The following is a 17,500-nucleotide window of genomic DNA, read 5'->3' on the forward strand; positions in this document are numbered from 1 at the left end:
AAAGACATGCCAACTCTTTTATGGCTCCCTTGTTTATGACTGGATTGTATATTTTTAACTTAAAGTGCCCCTGGGACGAAAATTTCATTTTCCATCTTTTTGCCTTTTCGTGTAGAATATGACCTTCTTACTCATGTTACCAAATTTCAATCCTTTACGGCGATTGGAAGTATTTTTTAATTTTAGCTTTTTATTCGAGATTTCACGGCCGCCACTACTTGGCCTTGTTATGGAAGTTAAGGCTCAAATTACAGGAAGTGACGTCATTGGTTCAACACGAAAATTTCCACATGGCTAATTTTCATATGGATTCTACTTCATAAACTGTATTCTGCTGTTGCGAACAAAATAGATACTTCCAATCGCCGTAAAGGATTGAAATTTGGTAACATGAGTAAGAAGGTCATATTCTACACGAAAATGCAAAAGATGGAAAATGAAATTTTCGACCCAGGGGTACTTTAAGTCTAACTATATGTGAATCCATTGTATATTTATTTTAAGATGGGTAAATAAAGTTTATTATTATAATTATTATTATTATTATTACTTGAAGTTTGACTCACTCAGACTAACTATAGAAAGAAGACAAGGTATGTTCTAAATTGAAAGGCTTATTTTATAACCGATATCGACACAACCAGTCTTAAAAGGCTGGTTTCCATATGATCGCGGATCGCAGATCGCAGATGGCAATAAGGTCTGCGATCGTCTGCGATCATATGGAAACCAGCCTTAAGTCGCAGTCGACCACGCACACAGAAAATAGTCCAGGTGATCTGGCGACGTAACTCGGTGGGCTTGGGAAAGAAATTTTAATGCCGTATCCCACAATCGCGCACGGCCTTCAATGTTGTTTTCGAATTTTAACATGACGGCGTACTAAAGCCAACTCCGAATTACAAAAGTTTTCCTTCGCTCGAAAAGAAAAATTTAATCACAAAAGCCATTACAAAGCATTGAGAACGAAGACACGTAAAATAATATTTTCTATTTTTTTCTTTATTTTTTTTTTTTTTTTGGGGGGGGGAGGTCAGGGAAATACTTAAACGCACGTTAGTGCCTTTTTATCATCGCATCATGACGACTACTTTGGTCCTTTATAATACTTGTATATTATCGGACAAATGTTCAATTTTAGTCAAGATTGTATGATTGCATAATTTAACTAGGCTCGCTTTCCGCCGGTCCCTCCAGTCCGGCTTTCCTCCGGCTGATAATCGAGCCTAATATTTATTTAGATTTTGTATACCATCTTTAAATTGCATATAGTATTACAATATTCTATTTTATTATGATGCTAGGGGGAGAGCTCCATATGAGGATTGAGTTCCTCCCTGTTGGCATCCTGTTTGCATTTCTTTTTTGCGTATTGTTATGCAAATAAAGATCTTATTAATATTATTATTATTGTTATTATTGAAATATTTCGAATGAAAAGACAGACTACAAAAGACTGTTCCCAAAGGAAAATCAAGATCGGGGAAACTGGAACAATAAATGAGATTCAGAAAAAATGGTTTAGAAAAATAAATATAAAAGTCTCGAGAATAATAGCCGTATTTACCTCAGTGAAGAGGTATAATAAGAACCCCGAAAGATAACTGTGATTCGGAGAATTCAATACTGACAGAGGTATTGTTCACTTGAATTGAAATATAAGTCTTAGGTTCAGTTTTGTTGTTTTTGTACAAAGCTCTCTCGTATTGCTTCATTTTTTTGTTTTAATTTGTAGTTTTTCTCTTAGTTTTCAGTAACACATATGATTTCCTGATACAAACCCTACCTTTCAAGCCAGCAATCGTGTGCTATCAATCTCACGCCTGGTCAATCGTTGTTCTGCAGTTTTCAGCAGTGAAATCGAGGTGCGATGATGTATCATACATTGGTTGTAGCCTTACATAAGAGCTTCGTCACAAGCAACATACTTTTCGGAAAGGAGGAAAATCTCATAGTAACGAAATTTAATAAGAAATTTAAACAATAGTAACAATTTAAAACATTGAAGGAGTGCAGACCGGCCAGGAACACGCCAACCGTACAATTTGTAAAAGATAATGCAATTCCAGAATCAGTTACTTTGTGTTTTTCTGCCATGTTGAATTACAAGATTCTCATCTGGACTGACAATGAAATACAAAAGAGGCTCCAAAATGGAGTTAGCACACGGATATGAAACTTTTTAATGAAGGGTGCTGCCTTAGGGCAATTCAAACTAATATCAGTTTAATAGAAAGAACACCTTTTGAATACATTTGAACACAGACAACACCTTTTGAGAAAAAAGCTGCATTGTAACTTTTCCTAGTTTCACAGTCAACTGGTTTCGTTAATGTAACTATAACTTTATAGACTCTTAGGGCGTAACGAAATTTAACAAGAAAAACAGTATTTTCAATTTCAAACACTGAAGGAAGGCGGACCGACCAGGAACACGCCAACGCCAACCGTACCATTTGCAAAAGATCATGAGTTACTTTGTGGTTTTCTGCCATGCTGGATTACAAGATTCTCAACTGGCCTGAAAATTATACACAAAAGAAGCTCCAAGATGGAGTTAGCACAAGGATATGAATATTTTTAATGAAGGGTGCTGCCTTAGGGCAATTCAAATTAATATCAGTTAAATACGAAAATGTATGCAAATTAGTCTGACGGTGGATTGAATCTTCCGTCAACCAATTAAGAATAAGAATAAGAACGCAGTTCTCACATTCTCCTGTCAGATAACATCACTTATATAATTAGTTAATGAGATTTTCGGTGACACACTATACATAGATAAATTCCCAAGAGCACACGCAGTGTAAGTGAAAAAACCATAACGCCAGGATTCTCTTAATCTGGGCTCGTTAGTTCGCGCGAGGACTGTTATTTGACCTTAGACGGTCATTCACGCTTTTCAGAACAATAAACAAATCACGATAAATTTAAGCAATTACAATGGAAGCCCTCGTAACGGGACACCCACGGGAGGCGAAGAAGATGTCCGTAACTGGAGCTGGTCGCTTACGGGAAGGCCACTGGAGGTGTACGGGATAGATGACCGCTTACGAGAGCGTGCCCAGCTAACAATACTTTGGGAATACAAAAACATACCACCAATATAGACCATTTGTTGTTTTATTGCCTTATGCAATGCCCCGATAACTGTAATTAATGTATTGTAAAATCATTATGACGAACAGTGATGTGAAGTTGATTAATTAATTAAAATAAGATTCACGCAGAGGCTAATGGGATTTCCTTTCGGGTGTCCGTTTACGGAAGCTTAAAAACAAAGGAATAGTCTAAATCGTAACCCCTGAAAGTGTCCGCGGCCGCTTACGGGAATGTCCGCTTTCGGGAAGGTGAAAATACAGAGTTTGTATGGAAGTTCAAACAGGGTTTAGTGAAGGCGGGCGTAAGTAGAGCTCTCCGCTTACGAGAGTGTCCGTTAAGAGAGCTTACACTGTAGACAACTTTAGTGTCATCAAAGACACAGCATATTTGTTTTGTATTCTTAAGGGACTTTTTGCATGACAAAAACACTAACTGAAACAATTCGCGTCAGCACATTGAACAATAACATCACCCCTCAGTCTTAAAGGGGAAGTATCACGAAAATTTGCTGTCATTTCAAAACCCAAAAATGTTTGACTGTCAGCAGAAACAACGAAATAATTGTCAAGTTTGTTAAAAATTATCACCCCAGTGTAATAAAACTGTCGATTAGTGCCTCTGGCCAGAGACAGGGAAGGCCGGTTTGGATTGAAACTTGAAAAATATTAGGCTAATGTTTTTCAAGTTCTCGCATTTTTGTTTCCAAAATGCGCTAGAACAGATCACGAGTTGTTTCTTTCAAGAATTGAGTTGGTTTCGTTCCCCTCGTCATTCTAGAATTATTTGGCAGGTGATTGAAGGTCTTATTTCATCATTTTTAACAAAAGATATCAAAAACCCTATGATACTTCCCCTTCAACAGATATACATGTAATAAACTAACTGGAAAGCGTGTTTCTGCTGACGGATTTTTTTTTTTAACTCTTGCAAAACAGACTTCTTTGTGTTATCGTATTTTCACTTCGAACGTTCGTGATATCGGAAATTTAAGGCCCGGTGTTTTCGGATTGATAAAAATGTCGTTTCGGAAAAAAGGTCAGCTAAGATTTTCGAAAAGGAAATAAGACCTAAGGTTTTCGGGAAATGGACAAAATTGCCCTAGTTAAATTGAGAAGACTCAAGTTCCCCTAGAATGACCGAACAGATAAAAATATTATAGCGCAGCCTAAAATGAACCTACAGAGCTTTAAAGGAACTTCAGAGTATAAATAGCACGTCCACAGATGTTTCCTTTAAGGTCAGCAACAAGAAGTGATGACGTCATATTGTGTGGAAATAACGTATAAATTTCTGAAAAAGTGACGAGGTTTCATATCGTTTGCGTAAAATTAAAAAAGTTGTTCGGGTTCAAAAACGAAGTGGGCAGAATCACCCCCCCCCCCCCCCCTCCCACTTCGGTCTAGATAGGATTAAAGGAGTGATCCGCACATATGAAATGGATGGATTATTTGATTGGTGCATCGGCATTTAGATTGTTACGTTTTTTTAAAAGTTAGATGTAAACTGACACAGAGAAAATGCCGCCAAGTGCACTTAGTTCATATCATAAAGGGGTTTGATTTTCATCTCAGCTCGTTTAACGGAGTAGTGATAACCCTTCCAGTGATACCAGTTCACACCGTCAGCAAAAGAAGAGTGGTTCCCCTTAAGATAGCGGCCGTTCAGGTTGGACTTGTGACACTTATTGTACCACCAGGCTCCCTTGTATTTCACGGCACAATTACCGACAGCATTGTCGTTGTCTTGATCTTTGGTGGTGAACGGCATGCCACGATGAACGAAAAGGGAATCACCAGCTGTTCCTGGAAAAACACACAAGATCGAAGAGAAGCTATCCCAACATCCCTTCGTTAATATCTCGGTATCACATGCTGAAAACGCGGAAGTTTTATTATCGATAACTTTTAATAACTCGTTTACACAGCCTGTGAGACAACTACACCATTTTTCGTGGGCCTCCACAGACTGAAGAAAAAGTTGTTGGCATCTTAATGCCTATAAACAACAACATAAAATATTCGCACAAACTATAAGAGGTCAATGGAGCTTTTCCTGAAATGCCCAAAATGATCGATAAATTTGTTTTCGCGTGTGAGAGTTTAATAACTAGAAACGAACACTGAAGATGGCGTAGTTGTCGACAGTTGTCTCCCAGACTGGGTAAAACGAGTTCTTCAAAGTTATCGACGTTAAAACTGCCACGTTTGTTATGGACAACTAAAGAAGTGTTCATTTTTGAAAAGGGAAACTGATGTTTTGCCTATAGTCATTTTTTGCAGTTTATAATTAATGACTTGGTTTGCACACTGGATCTCTTGCTATGGACAAAAATTTGTGATCGACAACAAACGAAGTAGTTGAGAATGATGTATTATTCAGTGAGTGACACGGGCATACTCGGAAAAAGGAAATCCGAGTGCTCCTATCAGTGTGCAGGATGTTTGTCCCATGAACCAGTAGTTTAATGGCCTTAGCTCCCACGAGTCTCCTGTAGCTCAGTGGTAGAGCACCCAAACTAGTAATCGGAAGATGTTACGATCGACTCTCAATAGAAGCACTCGGATTTTCTTTTTTCCGAGTATGCCTGTGTCACTTTGAATAATACATCATTGTCATACTTTCAGGTCATTCCAACCCATTTAACTTGCACCAAGTAGCCGAATTATCCAGGAACATAACTAGTTGCAACGGCTTTCAACCAAGAGACAACTTATAAAGGGGAAAGAAATATTTACTGTCATGTGCACTTATTCTCCATAAAACTTTGAATTTATCAGTTTACTTGCTGCTTTGCTAACAGTTTTAACGCACGCGCACAGAGAAATCGTTTTCCTCCTTAACCCTTCCTTTTCTAGCGTCCTCGTTGTCGTAATTTTTGTGTTGGCGTGAATCTTTCTAATCGCCCCCCACTCCTCCTCTCTCCGCAATCTGGGTCTTGACGGGAATGGAATCCATGCCCTTCCGGCGCACACCGGTCAAGATGATCTAATCAAGATGAACACCTTATGATGTTTACACAACAGAAACTTATTTCGCACCCGTTGATATCCACTACACCCACGAAAACTAGGTGACGCAATGGTAACTTTAATTTAACTTATTTCAGGTAGTTGTTATAAAAACAAATGACAGCAAACCGTTTTTAAATTAGTGGTTAGGCCTACAAAGTGTAGGTGAGTGCTTAACCCAAAAAAGCTATTCCTTGCCTAAATGGAGCTCTCAGTTCTCTGCCTTGAAATGACGGCTTCTGTACGCATGTTCTCATCTACGTCAGGACTATGATGATTAAGAATAGTACATTGTGTAAACATCATAAGGTGCCCAACTAGGACTAACCGATTGCTAAGCTACTAAGACCTCGTATCGACACAGGCCATACACTAAGATTAGCCATCAAGAAATCCTCATGTGGTTGTTAACAACTAAAATTCTAAATTTTAACGTGGTAAATAAAACAGAAAAGAGGAACGTTTCCTTTTTGACAAGGCTTCAAATTTACCATCTTTTCTTCTTTAATCTGAATCTAATTCTTTCCATCCTCACCATTGTATGTACCAAGCGTCAGAGTGTAATTGCTTCCCTCATCTGCAACACCAAACAAGCTGTACTCGGCGTAAGCTGTGGTTCCGTTGAAGTCTTCAAGATCCACGCGAAGCCTGCTTCGTTCTTTTGTCAGGCGATGAATCTTGTCCAGTCCAAGCCAAAATTCACCACTCAGATTACCAAAGCCTCGTTTGTAGTCATCCCAGCCAAGATAGAAGTCAACGGAACCGTCCAGTCTTTTCTGAATCACTGTCCACCCCCCTCCGGCTGTTGTTTGGTCACAAAAAACCGTAAATGCATCGTCATTGTCAGGTTTAATAGTGTAAATACCATCTCTTCTTAAGCCTGCCTTGTAAATGTCAACACAGTTTATTGCTAAAAATTAAAAGAATAATTGACAATATAAGATAACAAACACCAGACTCTAATTTAATTGCCGTACCGCTGAATTCACAGCTACGCAACGTATCGAAATCAATTGAAAATGAAAAAAATCCACCTGATTTGTTCCATTGACTGATCACTTTGCATTTGTTTTACATTTCTGATTTCTGCGAGGGACACACCAATACTCAAATACTAGGATTTGAATTTGTTCGAATAAACTCAGTAATCAATCTCGCCATACAATAACTTTGTAGACGCGATCTCTTGATCCGAGATTTTCGGAATTTCCAGTAAAGAATCGAATGGAACAGTAATTTCCGAAATGTCCCTTTCGAAATTTTGGTCAGCCTCCCGACCTTGTCCTTCTTTCCGGAAATTCAGAGATACCGCAAATTTTCTGTTCCATTTAAGGCAAGTCATTTCGGTCAGACACTTAGCGCAAATCGGTGGTTGTTTACAGGTGATTTAGTCAGAATTCTTTCTACAAACTCTTTGCGTTGATAACGAAGGAAATTTCCAAGCTGTTCTGAGTTTTACGAAAACTTCCTTCAAAAACAAAAAGGAATTAGTTTCAGTCCAGTGTTACAAAATTTTGAGCTGACATTTTGCCGAAGCCACTGCAGATTTTCTTTACGAATTTCTGACGCGATTAAGGCCATCGGAACAGATATCCACCGTAATGAACCGCTAGGTACCCCTGTTAAATGTGATCTCATGATCATACGATAACATACTGATTCAGAGCGCGTCCGCATAAGAACCATTCGTTCAAATTTCAATAGAAAATAGATTTCCTTTATATTTTCTGCACAAGACAAGCAACATATACAATGAACAACAATTGGTGTTTATTCGGGCTGATTCGTTTGTTTTATTTTTTGGGAATTTTTTTATAGCTACCTCAAATAGCACAGAAAATTGAAAATTAAAACACGAGATGTACTTATTATGTGAAATTCAATGGGAAACGCTAAAAAATATATGTATCTTGAGAAAAGTTAACGAAAACTGTAATTTCTGTATCCACCTTCTGGAAAATCATACAAATATGAGCTACTGAAAAAGCGAATTGTGTCAAAGAACATTCCACACATCTCGACCTAGCGCGCTCACTTTTCACGGGCCAAGCTAAATATTTTAAGATGAGAAATAAGAAAACTTGCCCATTCAAAAAAGTTCTTTTATTTCCAGCATATTTGTATATCCCGATGATATGGTCATCTGTAATAATGCAAAAATCACTCTATCTAAGGAATAGCAAACATTGTATTCTTTACGTGAACGAATGTTCAGGTCGAGATAAAATATAGTTTGGAAGAAAGCGCAAGGGATGTAAAAACGATTGTAATAACACCAACTTGAGAAAACGTTTTCTTGTCTTGAACGAGAGTTTTGAAAATGTACTAATTTGCTTAATTTCAATCGGGCCATCGGGCACGTTTAGGTCGATTTTGAACTTTCCCAATTTTTGTAGTAGGGTCTTTTGGAGCAAATAAATCAGTTGAAATTTGAATTTTTGCTTCTGTCGCCGAGTTGTTGAAAGTTACTGACAATGGCCCTTAAGTCCGCAAGCCAGTTTTATGAACGAAGATTAAATATTTAGGCTAAAACTCATGAAGGCCTTACCGTTTTTGATGTCACAATTTTCTCCACTCCATGGCAGTTTGCACGAACAGGAAAAAGTTTCCTTTTCGTTGTCAAATAAACAAGAGCCTCCGTTTAGGCAGCCGGTCATTAGGCATCCCTGTGATAAAAAGATAAAAGTTTTACAACAGCAAAATTTCTATTTTATCGGGAGCACCCATGCAACAAGTGCATTTAAACAAAATACTTAAAATGTTGCTTTCTGTGTTAAATTCCCAGATCGTTTTGTCTCTTCTTTTAAAGACATGAGTGTGTAAAGGTAATTAAGTTTGATCTCTTTCCATGCTTGGGCTGAAATTTAACTTGAAGAAAGTCAGTTGAGGACACGAAATTTTTCTCTGCAAAAATGCTAGCTGACCTTCAGTAGTGTTCGTATGTTAATCAAGGTATTCAGTTTGCCTCTGCGAAAACGAAAGGAATTTTGGCTAACATTTTGCCAAAGAAACGGCGGCAGATTTTCTTAAGGCCATCCGAACATATCCACTGAAATAAACATGTTGAGTGCCAATGTTTTAAGGGAACTTCTGATGAACAACTGCATTTTTAAGCTTTCTGCACAGTTTCCTCTAAATCAAATAATTAATTCTTTCGGTTTTCAAATCATTAAGTCAACGTGAACCCACCTTTAGAAACATTGAGAAAGTAACACCTTGTTGATCAACAAGCTCAGTGTCTTCGTTGACAGAGGCGTTCTCGTGCTTGTTCAGCTCACAAGTTCCCTTGTCACCTGGCTTGAAAGACTCCTTGAAGTTTGTGGAAGTACACCATGAGTTCCTCAAACATGACCGGCTGCAGGACATTAAACTTGGAGATCCAAAACGTTTCATAACATGACCTGGCAGTCGCTTGTTTTCCCGCGTTACGAAGTAACCAGATCGAGAATTTTCTTCAGCAGCAAAAACCGCCGTGGTATTGAATAGAATTTCATGTAAAATAATAAGGAGGAAAATCGTGTTTGGACGATTTTGCAGCACCCCTGACTTCACCATGGTACACTTTCCTGAAGAGTAATGTGTCAAGTGTGTTTTTCGCAGGAAAGCAGCGCTTAAAACAACCAAATAAATGGTTCTCGACAGAAGTCGAGTTTGATTGACGTTCAGCAAACGTACATTTCACGATATTTTTGCATTTCAATTTTAATTTCTTTGACAAACTGTTTGGCAGCCATGTTGGATGACAGAACCTTTTGCTTTGTCATCCAACATGGCCGCCATACTATTGTATAGAATCTCCAGGGATTGGCTGCAAACCACCTATACATTAGTTATGATCTTCAAAGCTTGGTGGTGAAGGACAGCACCAAAAACAGTTTCAAAATTATCCAAAAAATAGTTTTATCATACAATAAAGTGTCGTTTCCAGGACATATCCTGTAGATCAGTTTATAGTTTCACTTCTTCGCGATAATTGGGCTTCTGACATCAGACTTCCTTTTATTGAACTGAAACAGTTTTTATGAATTTAAATCTTCTTCATAATGGACATTAAAATTACCAGATAAATACTTTGGGTATTTAGCATAACAAAGGCAGAATTCTGGTTTTGACTGACATCCTGTAGAGCTATCACTCTTTGTCGGTTGTTAACCACAGACTCAACTCGTTGGCTACAAACCTGTAATTTATTAACATCTTGTATGTTGTATATACATCCTGTTAGATTAACAACAGACCGTAAGTTGCAGGCAATCCGGCAGTCAGTTTACTTGTTTCAGGTCTTAACTTGTCTTGTAAATGATGCTACATCAGATAAACATATTTTTTTTTTATAACCCATCAAATATTTTCGCTCGCGCGCGATTGGTCTAAACGCCTCACGTGACCGAATATACCCCAGCTAATACTGGGGAATATCCGACGATATTCCCCAAGTGATATTCCTCAATTTCAAAAACTTCAAGGCGCGTCTTGTTTGCAATTAAAATTAATGTCAAGATGGAGGAACGGTTTGCTTTTGTGACAGAAGGAGAGATAAACCTGATGGTCGATAAAGCAGTATCAGAAAACAACATACGCTCTAAACGTTTTTGACGGTAAACTGTTTTTAAACGAAATGTTCACAGACTCAAGCTCGTTACTACATGTTGCAAAAAATGTTTGAAGGATAATAACCACAATAGCCTCCATTTGGCTGTAAAAATATGCTCAGATATTTGTCCTTGGGCATTATCTGCTCCTCGAAGCTCACAGTTTTCTCTCGAGCTTCGCTCTCGGAAAACTGTTCGCTTCTCGGAACAGATAATGTCCGCGGACAAATATCTGAGCATATTTTCGCGCCAAATGGAGGCTATTGTTTATATACTTCCGCAGGAAGAGAAAACTATGATAATTTTAGAATTTCTTGCCGCAAAAAGATCGATAACCACCCAGATCAATTTTCGTTGCCCCGATTATTTTTTTAACTTTTTATATTCTTTCATGCAATAAACGTTCATCTAGTTTTGATCGTTAGGGCTTCTTAGAAAATTCTCCTTTTCTTTTTTCAGAAATGAAAAAAAGCCTGATAAGAAATATCAGATAAACAGTTAACGTGGATAGTTTAAAGAGAAACGATAGAAAACGAGACTGTCTGCCATTTAACAAAAGTAAACTTTGAATTGTTTGCATTTGGTTTGCGTTTTGGCGCCCGAAACAGACCACCTGCTAACTCAATATTTTCGCTAATTGTCTTTGCCTGTTAAAGTTCGACTTCCTATCAATTGTGTTCATTTTTATATAAACAAGGGCAGCAAAAAAATGGAATATCTATAAGAACCTCTTGCATGCAAAACGTTAAACAACCAAATCATCTTCGGAAAATTTTAAAGCACTCTTATCTTCACCATTTTGCACCCTGGTATATTAGTTATGACCCTCAGTGGAAAATCTATTTATTATTATTATTATTATTATTATTATTATTATTATTATTATTATTATTATTATTATTATCATTTATTATTATTTTTATTATTATTATTATTATTATTATTATTATTATTATTATTATTATTATTATTATTATTATTATTATTAAAAATGGAAGAAGAAGGGAGAGACGGTTTTCATTATAGCAAACCAGATAAAAAGTTTTAATATTTTAAAACACCCGAAAAAGTCACAGTACAAACGGGTTCAGTTGACATCTGAGAACGCTACACATTTAATTCTTTGCAATTAGTGTGCCTCTTCACGTTAGCCCACGTTGTTACCGAGCCAAATTTTTCTAATTGCCTTCCACTAGTTAAAAAATGTTTACTTAGTGTAGGCAGCAGGTGATGATCAGGAATTGAAAATAACGCTGGAGTTCGCAATATTCACTGACAAACTGTTCTACCGTCCGCGTTTTCCTAACAGCAGTAACATGAAATTATTAAAGACCTAAATAAGCTATTCCAGAGAGTAGCTGCTGTTCTTCGTAATATATATATATATTTTCGTACCCAGCATTTTCGATAAGAGTCGTCAAAAGCCGCAATATTAATAAATAATATTATAGACAGCATGTAGCTCTGGATGCTGTTTTGTTTCTTGTTGTTTTAGCTTGTAGAATCGCCGTTTTTACATAATCCATGTGGGACGAACTTGGGAAAACGTCTTCAGACCTCTGGTTATGCGCCTTGTAGTTCGTTTAGTATAAAGATACCCACGAAACCAGAGATTGAAAGTCCCCCGGATACGAAACGAATCCCCCGGTCACCCGTACGGGCCACAAATCCCCCAGATAAAAACGTCGTTCGGATAATTCTCTACAACCAAGATTCAGTGAAGCCCAAATTTTAGAAAAATCCACAAAATTTCTGTTGAATTAAGCCCAAATTAAAACACAAAATTCCCACTGAATCACAAATTTTCACAAATATCCACAAAATTTCTCTTTTGTGAGTTCATGACGGTTTTCTTGGTAAATTGTTTTGCACATATATTCACCCCACGTCTTAAACATGATTATGCAACGTTAGCAGCATAAGCCCTGGCCTTTATTGACATAAAAAAGACAGAATTCTAGTTAAGTGACTCAATTCAAAACTATAGTTTCACTTCTCTGTAAATAGATGGCTCTGCAATGACAGCGCAATAATCAACGGAAACAGTTGTTATTTCATAGCACAAACAGGTGATGTTCGGACTAAAACCCATTGAGTTTCGAGAAAGTCTCCATTTTGAAACAGATTTGAAAACCTCTGTTTTAAGCAGAGTTTTCGGCCCTTTTGACATTGATTGGTAGGTGAAAACATATCAACACGTATACTGGCGTTTTTCAAACGAAAGTCCGTTAACTGGATGGAGTCTTTAACCGGCACCACCGCGAAACAGGAAGTAATATTAGGCGCAGTCGGGGTGTAAAACTTTTCGTGCAAAATGTCGTCACAAGTGCCATTTAGCTTTCTTCCCTTACTATTGTTCGCTAACGGTACAAAGGGAAAAATAAAACAAAATTAACTTCATTATTTTGCAGTGTCTTTCCTGGGTGTTTGTCGCTAGCGCAGGTGACACATTAAAATGTTCAAAGTCCCCTTGATGCGATGCAATTTTCTGACCGTATACAAACCAAAAAGTTTCTTTACGGTTCGTATAAACCGTACGAATTGTACAGCGCCTCATCCCCTCGCTCAAACAAGATGAGAAAATATTCCAAGTCCCCATGTTATGGGATGTAATTTCCCGACCATACACGAACCGAAAACTGTCTTTACATTTTGTGAAACCGTACGGATCGTAAGGCTGTTTTTACTGTGTATTCGTGTTCTTCACTGTCTTTAATTTGGATTCATTTGGAGCTGTAAAAAAAAAAAAAAAACCCGTACGAAAGGTCCATTTTAACATTCGGACTCTTTTCGCTTTATCACTGAGCTTGCCGTGTAGATCATTCTCAGAGAGAAAGGGAGAGGTGTGAACTAACACGCGAGGATGGGAATAACTGGCCGAAAACGATTCGAAAATGGAAGCTACCACAGACTGTGAGGGCGGCGCTATTCAGTTTATCGGCGACGGAGTGAAAAATTAATTGGCCAAAACTATTAACTGCTACGTGACATTACGCGAAGTGTTGCAGCTGCTGGCCAGTGTTGTGGAAGAAGAACCCGATTCTTCTTCTGCAACAGTTGAATGGAAATAATTTTAGAGCCGGCTGGGTGGAAGCAGGATGAAACTTGCGTTTAGCCGGTTTGAAAATACCTGTTATATGAGTTTTGAAATATTCAGACTCACTAGTCAGGCTCTCATTAGTCATCCAAGAAGTCTCGCTTGTCTATTTACTTTGCAATACAGGTTGTCAACATTTTTTCATTTGAGCTTAAAAATATTCGGTTTTAATTACAATGTTGAGCAAATTTTGGCATCTTTTTGAAATATTGTTTCAAAATATATTACGTTGTGTCAGCTTTGCAGTAGTCTTTGGACTTCTCATCGTCTATCTTTTTTAACGCCGTACACTTGAAAAATAGAAACTCGCCAAAGACGAAAAAACTGCTCCAAGAAAAATTGTCGCAACTGAAATTCGCTGGCGTGCAAATTAAGAAGCGAAAAACTAGGTGGCCAGCTTAGAAGTTTTTAACGATACTAAACACCAAAATAATTTTTTTCTCGTTTCGAAGCAACTTAAACGTAATTTACATACAAGAAAAATAAAGCAAGTAAACTCTGAGAGCCTAAATCGGTACTATTTCGAAAATACGATTTCATTTCCAGACTTATTTATATTTTATCTATTTTTTATTTTATTTATTTACACCACCACGTCATACGTAAGATTACAATAGTTACAATGTGAGTTGAAGAAGTTTCATAAAATAAATAAAATAAATAATTTAGAACGTTCCAAAAAACAGTGAGTGGTGAGGAGACCTCAGAAAGCCAAAGGCTTGTGCAAGGAGGTCCCTACATGATTTGGTCATTGATTAAAATAATTTAGGACTAGGGGGCACAAGGATAATCAAACTTAGAAAAAAGAAACGACTTTAATCCAAAAGGCTAGCTTTGCTCAAACTTCCTCGTCGGCGTTTGTCTCCGATCTTACTGGTTTCCACGAACGCCTCTTCAAGGAGATTCAGCCATGCAGCAGTTCGCGAAGTGTAAAGAGGAGAAGTAAACAAGCCGACTACGCAAATACTACAGACGCGAACGACTTCGTCCCTGCTAGCAGGGTACGCGAAGTGAAGTCGTAATCAACTTGTGCGCAGTGAAGACTGGGCATCACGCTACTTTTTCAGTTGTCTGTGATTGGATAAGTGTCAAGTGCCGTAATGAATATATGAACGAACGAACGAACGAACGCACGCACGCACGGACGGACGAATGAATGAAAAAGCCTCAACTGAGGATAGAAAGATCTAAGTCCTGACTAGCCTTTTCATATCGTTTTTTACCGTCCTCGCTCGGCAATGACAACTGAATATCGAAAGATGCGTTTGCGTTTTCTGTTTTGAACCTTTCTGTTGTCTTGTGCGTTCGATTCAACAATACCGGCGACTGCCAAACTACTCGGTATCAAGGAGCATTTCCTGAAAGTTCCGTTTAACCGATTGACCGGACTCAGGTTTTAAAAGTCCGGCGGAGGGGTGTGCCTAGAGAAAAGTGAAACAGCCACAAAACATTTTATTTTTCTTCAGAATGCATTTTTAATTGTCTTGTTTGGTTGATAAAGTTTTTGTTCCTCTCAATTAAAAACTGCAACTGCGTTGACAGCTAAAGCCCTTCATCCCAGACTTTGCAGATGCCATTTGTGGCAAATAACAAATTATCCACAATCATTACCGCCGTTAAATCTAATCTTTTCTGTTCTTTTTAACTTGTAACTATACACGTTTAACGCATTTTAACTACTTTTTGTATTCGTTTCACTCTTTTTTTCAAAGTCTTAGTCTCTTTCTTACTTTACGAACGTAGCCTTGTACAGATGCCGTTTGTCGCAAATCATCGGCAATTATTAAGTTATATCTAATATTTTCTGTTCTTTTAAACTCATAGCTACGCACTTTGAACACATTTTTAAAACTACATTTCGCATTTGTTTCGCTATCTTTTTCAAAGTACGTTTGTCTCTTTCTTGTTTTACGAACATAACGTTGAATAATAACTTAATTCCATTTAATGTGATGCAAATTCCAAAGCCGAAAAGGAAGGTATTTCCCTCTTTTAATGTCTTGTAAACTTTATTCTAAACATTATATAGAAAAAAGACCCTCGTAGTTATTTACGCAACTTAAGAGCAATTCTCCAGGAAAGTGAAGCAAAGTTGGAAATGAAAAATTTTAACCCCCCCTTCAATTTTTGTGTGGAGGTAGGTTACCTTGAGGGATAAACAAAAACAACCATATTTGGATCGGCAGATGTATCGTTGCCATGGTAACCGCACTATATGATGTCGGCCTTAGGACCATCTTTTGAGTAAAAGTTCCATTCTCAAAAAGTAAAAGTAAACGAGTCTGGTTCTCGGGTGGATGTGAACACATTCAAATGAAATTCATACAGATGGTAGAGCCATTCTCCCAGTTTATAAAATTTGCCGTTACAATAATTTGGGTTTTATAAACAAGAAGAAAATGCTCGTCCTACTATGTTCCCTGTCAGCCATTTAGACAAGCAGGAAAAACAAGCACAACCATATTCGTTATTTCTCCGAAAGTACTCTTTCCACATCAACCAAATTAGCAGCAGAGATTACACAGATATTGACGTTTCTAAATATTATAAAATCAATTTGGGGAAAACTATATTCTGGCCATGGGTGCTGAAGACACCTGGGACAAATTGCAAAAAATTGCAAAATTGGTAATTTTGAGAGCTCTAGTATTTGGCTCAAACAGGCTTTAGAGAGAGAAAATCAGCTTCAAAAGTATCGTTTATCATCTTGTCTGCTACCTACATTTAGTAAATAAGGTTTTGGCCAACAAATTTGATGAAATATAAATTGATACAAAACCTACCTTGAAGGTTTTGGGAATTTCTTCAGGGTGCTTTCGTCGCGTGGTTCTCTCCAGTGTCTCTCCTTCGCACGCTCCGTTTTTTTTTACCATATCTAGCGCAGACTAACAGTTACTCCCATCGAATATCCAGTTTGCCGTGTTTCAGACCAGAGATGATGATACAAGTAGCCCGCATACACTTGACAAAGAGTAGTTGACAAGGTCCAAAACATGGTCGTAATACTTGCGATTTCTGCCGTCGAGCACCGAAATTCATCAATATTATCCAACCAGGAAGTAAAGTAAATGTGTCGAGATCAACACACAAAGCAAATGCATGCCATTGAACAATCCAAAGTAACGTCTTTGGCTAAAATCGAGTCAGATATTGCGATAGTCGACAAGCCAAGAATGATGAATAAACGGAACGCATAGGCCGGAAGTCCGAGAAGCACGACTGCTGACCGGATGTAACACAATGTAATGGGATGTAACACCGGATGTAAGTGTAATGATATCCTCTTGTAATGGGGTTGTTTCACAATGGCAATGGTGAAGAAAGACAAAACAAAAAAAGGGGAAGAAAACAGAATAACTGAATGAAAACAAAAACAAACGAAATGAAGTTGAACTGAAGCTTGGGTGAAAATTGAACGCATGATCATAATAGCCGCATCCAAAAAAATGAAAAAAAAATGCTTTTTAGACTTTTTAGACTGTGAAAATGCAATTACAAATTCAGTTACGATAAACTATTCGTGACAAGAGAATGAAAAATTTGCGCGTGAAATGTTACATTTATTTACCTGCACGGCAAAGAATAAGATCCATTTCGTCGCTGTTTTCATCACGGTTTATCACTAAGTCCGTAGGCTTGCACGTGCCTGGAAATATCCCTTTGACATTCACTGCACTCACAAACGTCCCTTCTCGGATTTG

The 17,500-nt window shown here is 37.7% G+C and overlaps 1 protein-coding gene across 1 annotated transcript; it reads right to left on the reverse strand.

The window, feature by feature from the left end:
- Nucleotides 1-4,547: 4,547 nt before the first annotated feature.
- On the reverse strand, nt 4,548-9,717 carry LOC146476305 (microfibril-associated glycoprotein 4-like). The gene is made up of 4 exons (XM_085114859.1): nt 9,300-9,717; nt 8,659-8,776; nt 6,646-7,020; nt 4,548-4,904 (listed from the first exon to the last, which is right to left on the reverse strand). Exons 1-4 carry the CDS (start codon nt 9,663-9,665, stop codon nt 4,636-4,638), a joined length of 1,128 nt encoding a protein of 375 aa, XP_084970985.1. The 5' UTR covers nt 9,666-9,717; the 3' UTR covers nt 4,548-4,635.
- Nucleotides 9,718-17,500: the final 7,783 nt, after the last annotated feature.

This window comes from Pavona decussata, unplaced genomic scaffold (assembly GCF_977016875.1).
Source record: "Pavona decussata unplaced genomic scaffold, jaPavDecu1.1 SCAFFOLD_78, whole genome shotgun sequence".
Taxonomy (NCBI): domain Eukaryota; kingdom Metazoa; phylum Cnidaria; class Anthozoa; order Scleractinia; family Agariciidae; genus Pavona; species Pavona decussata.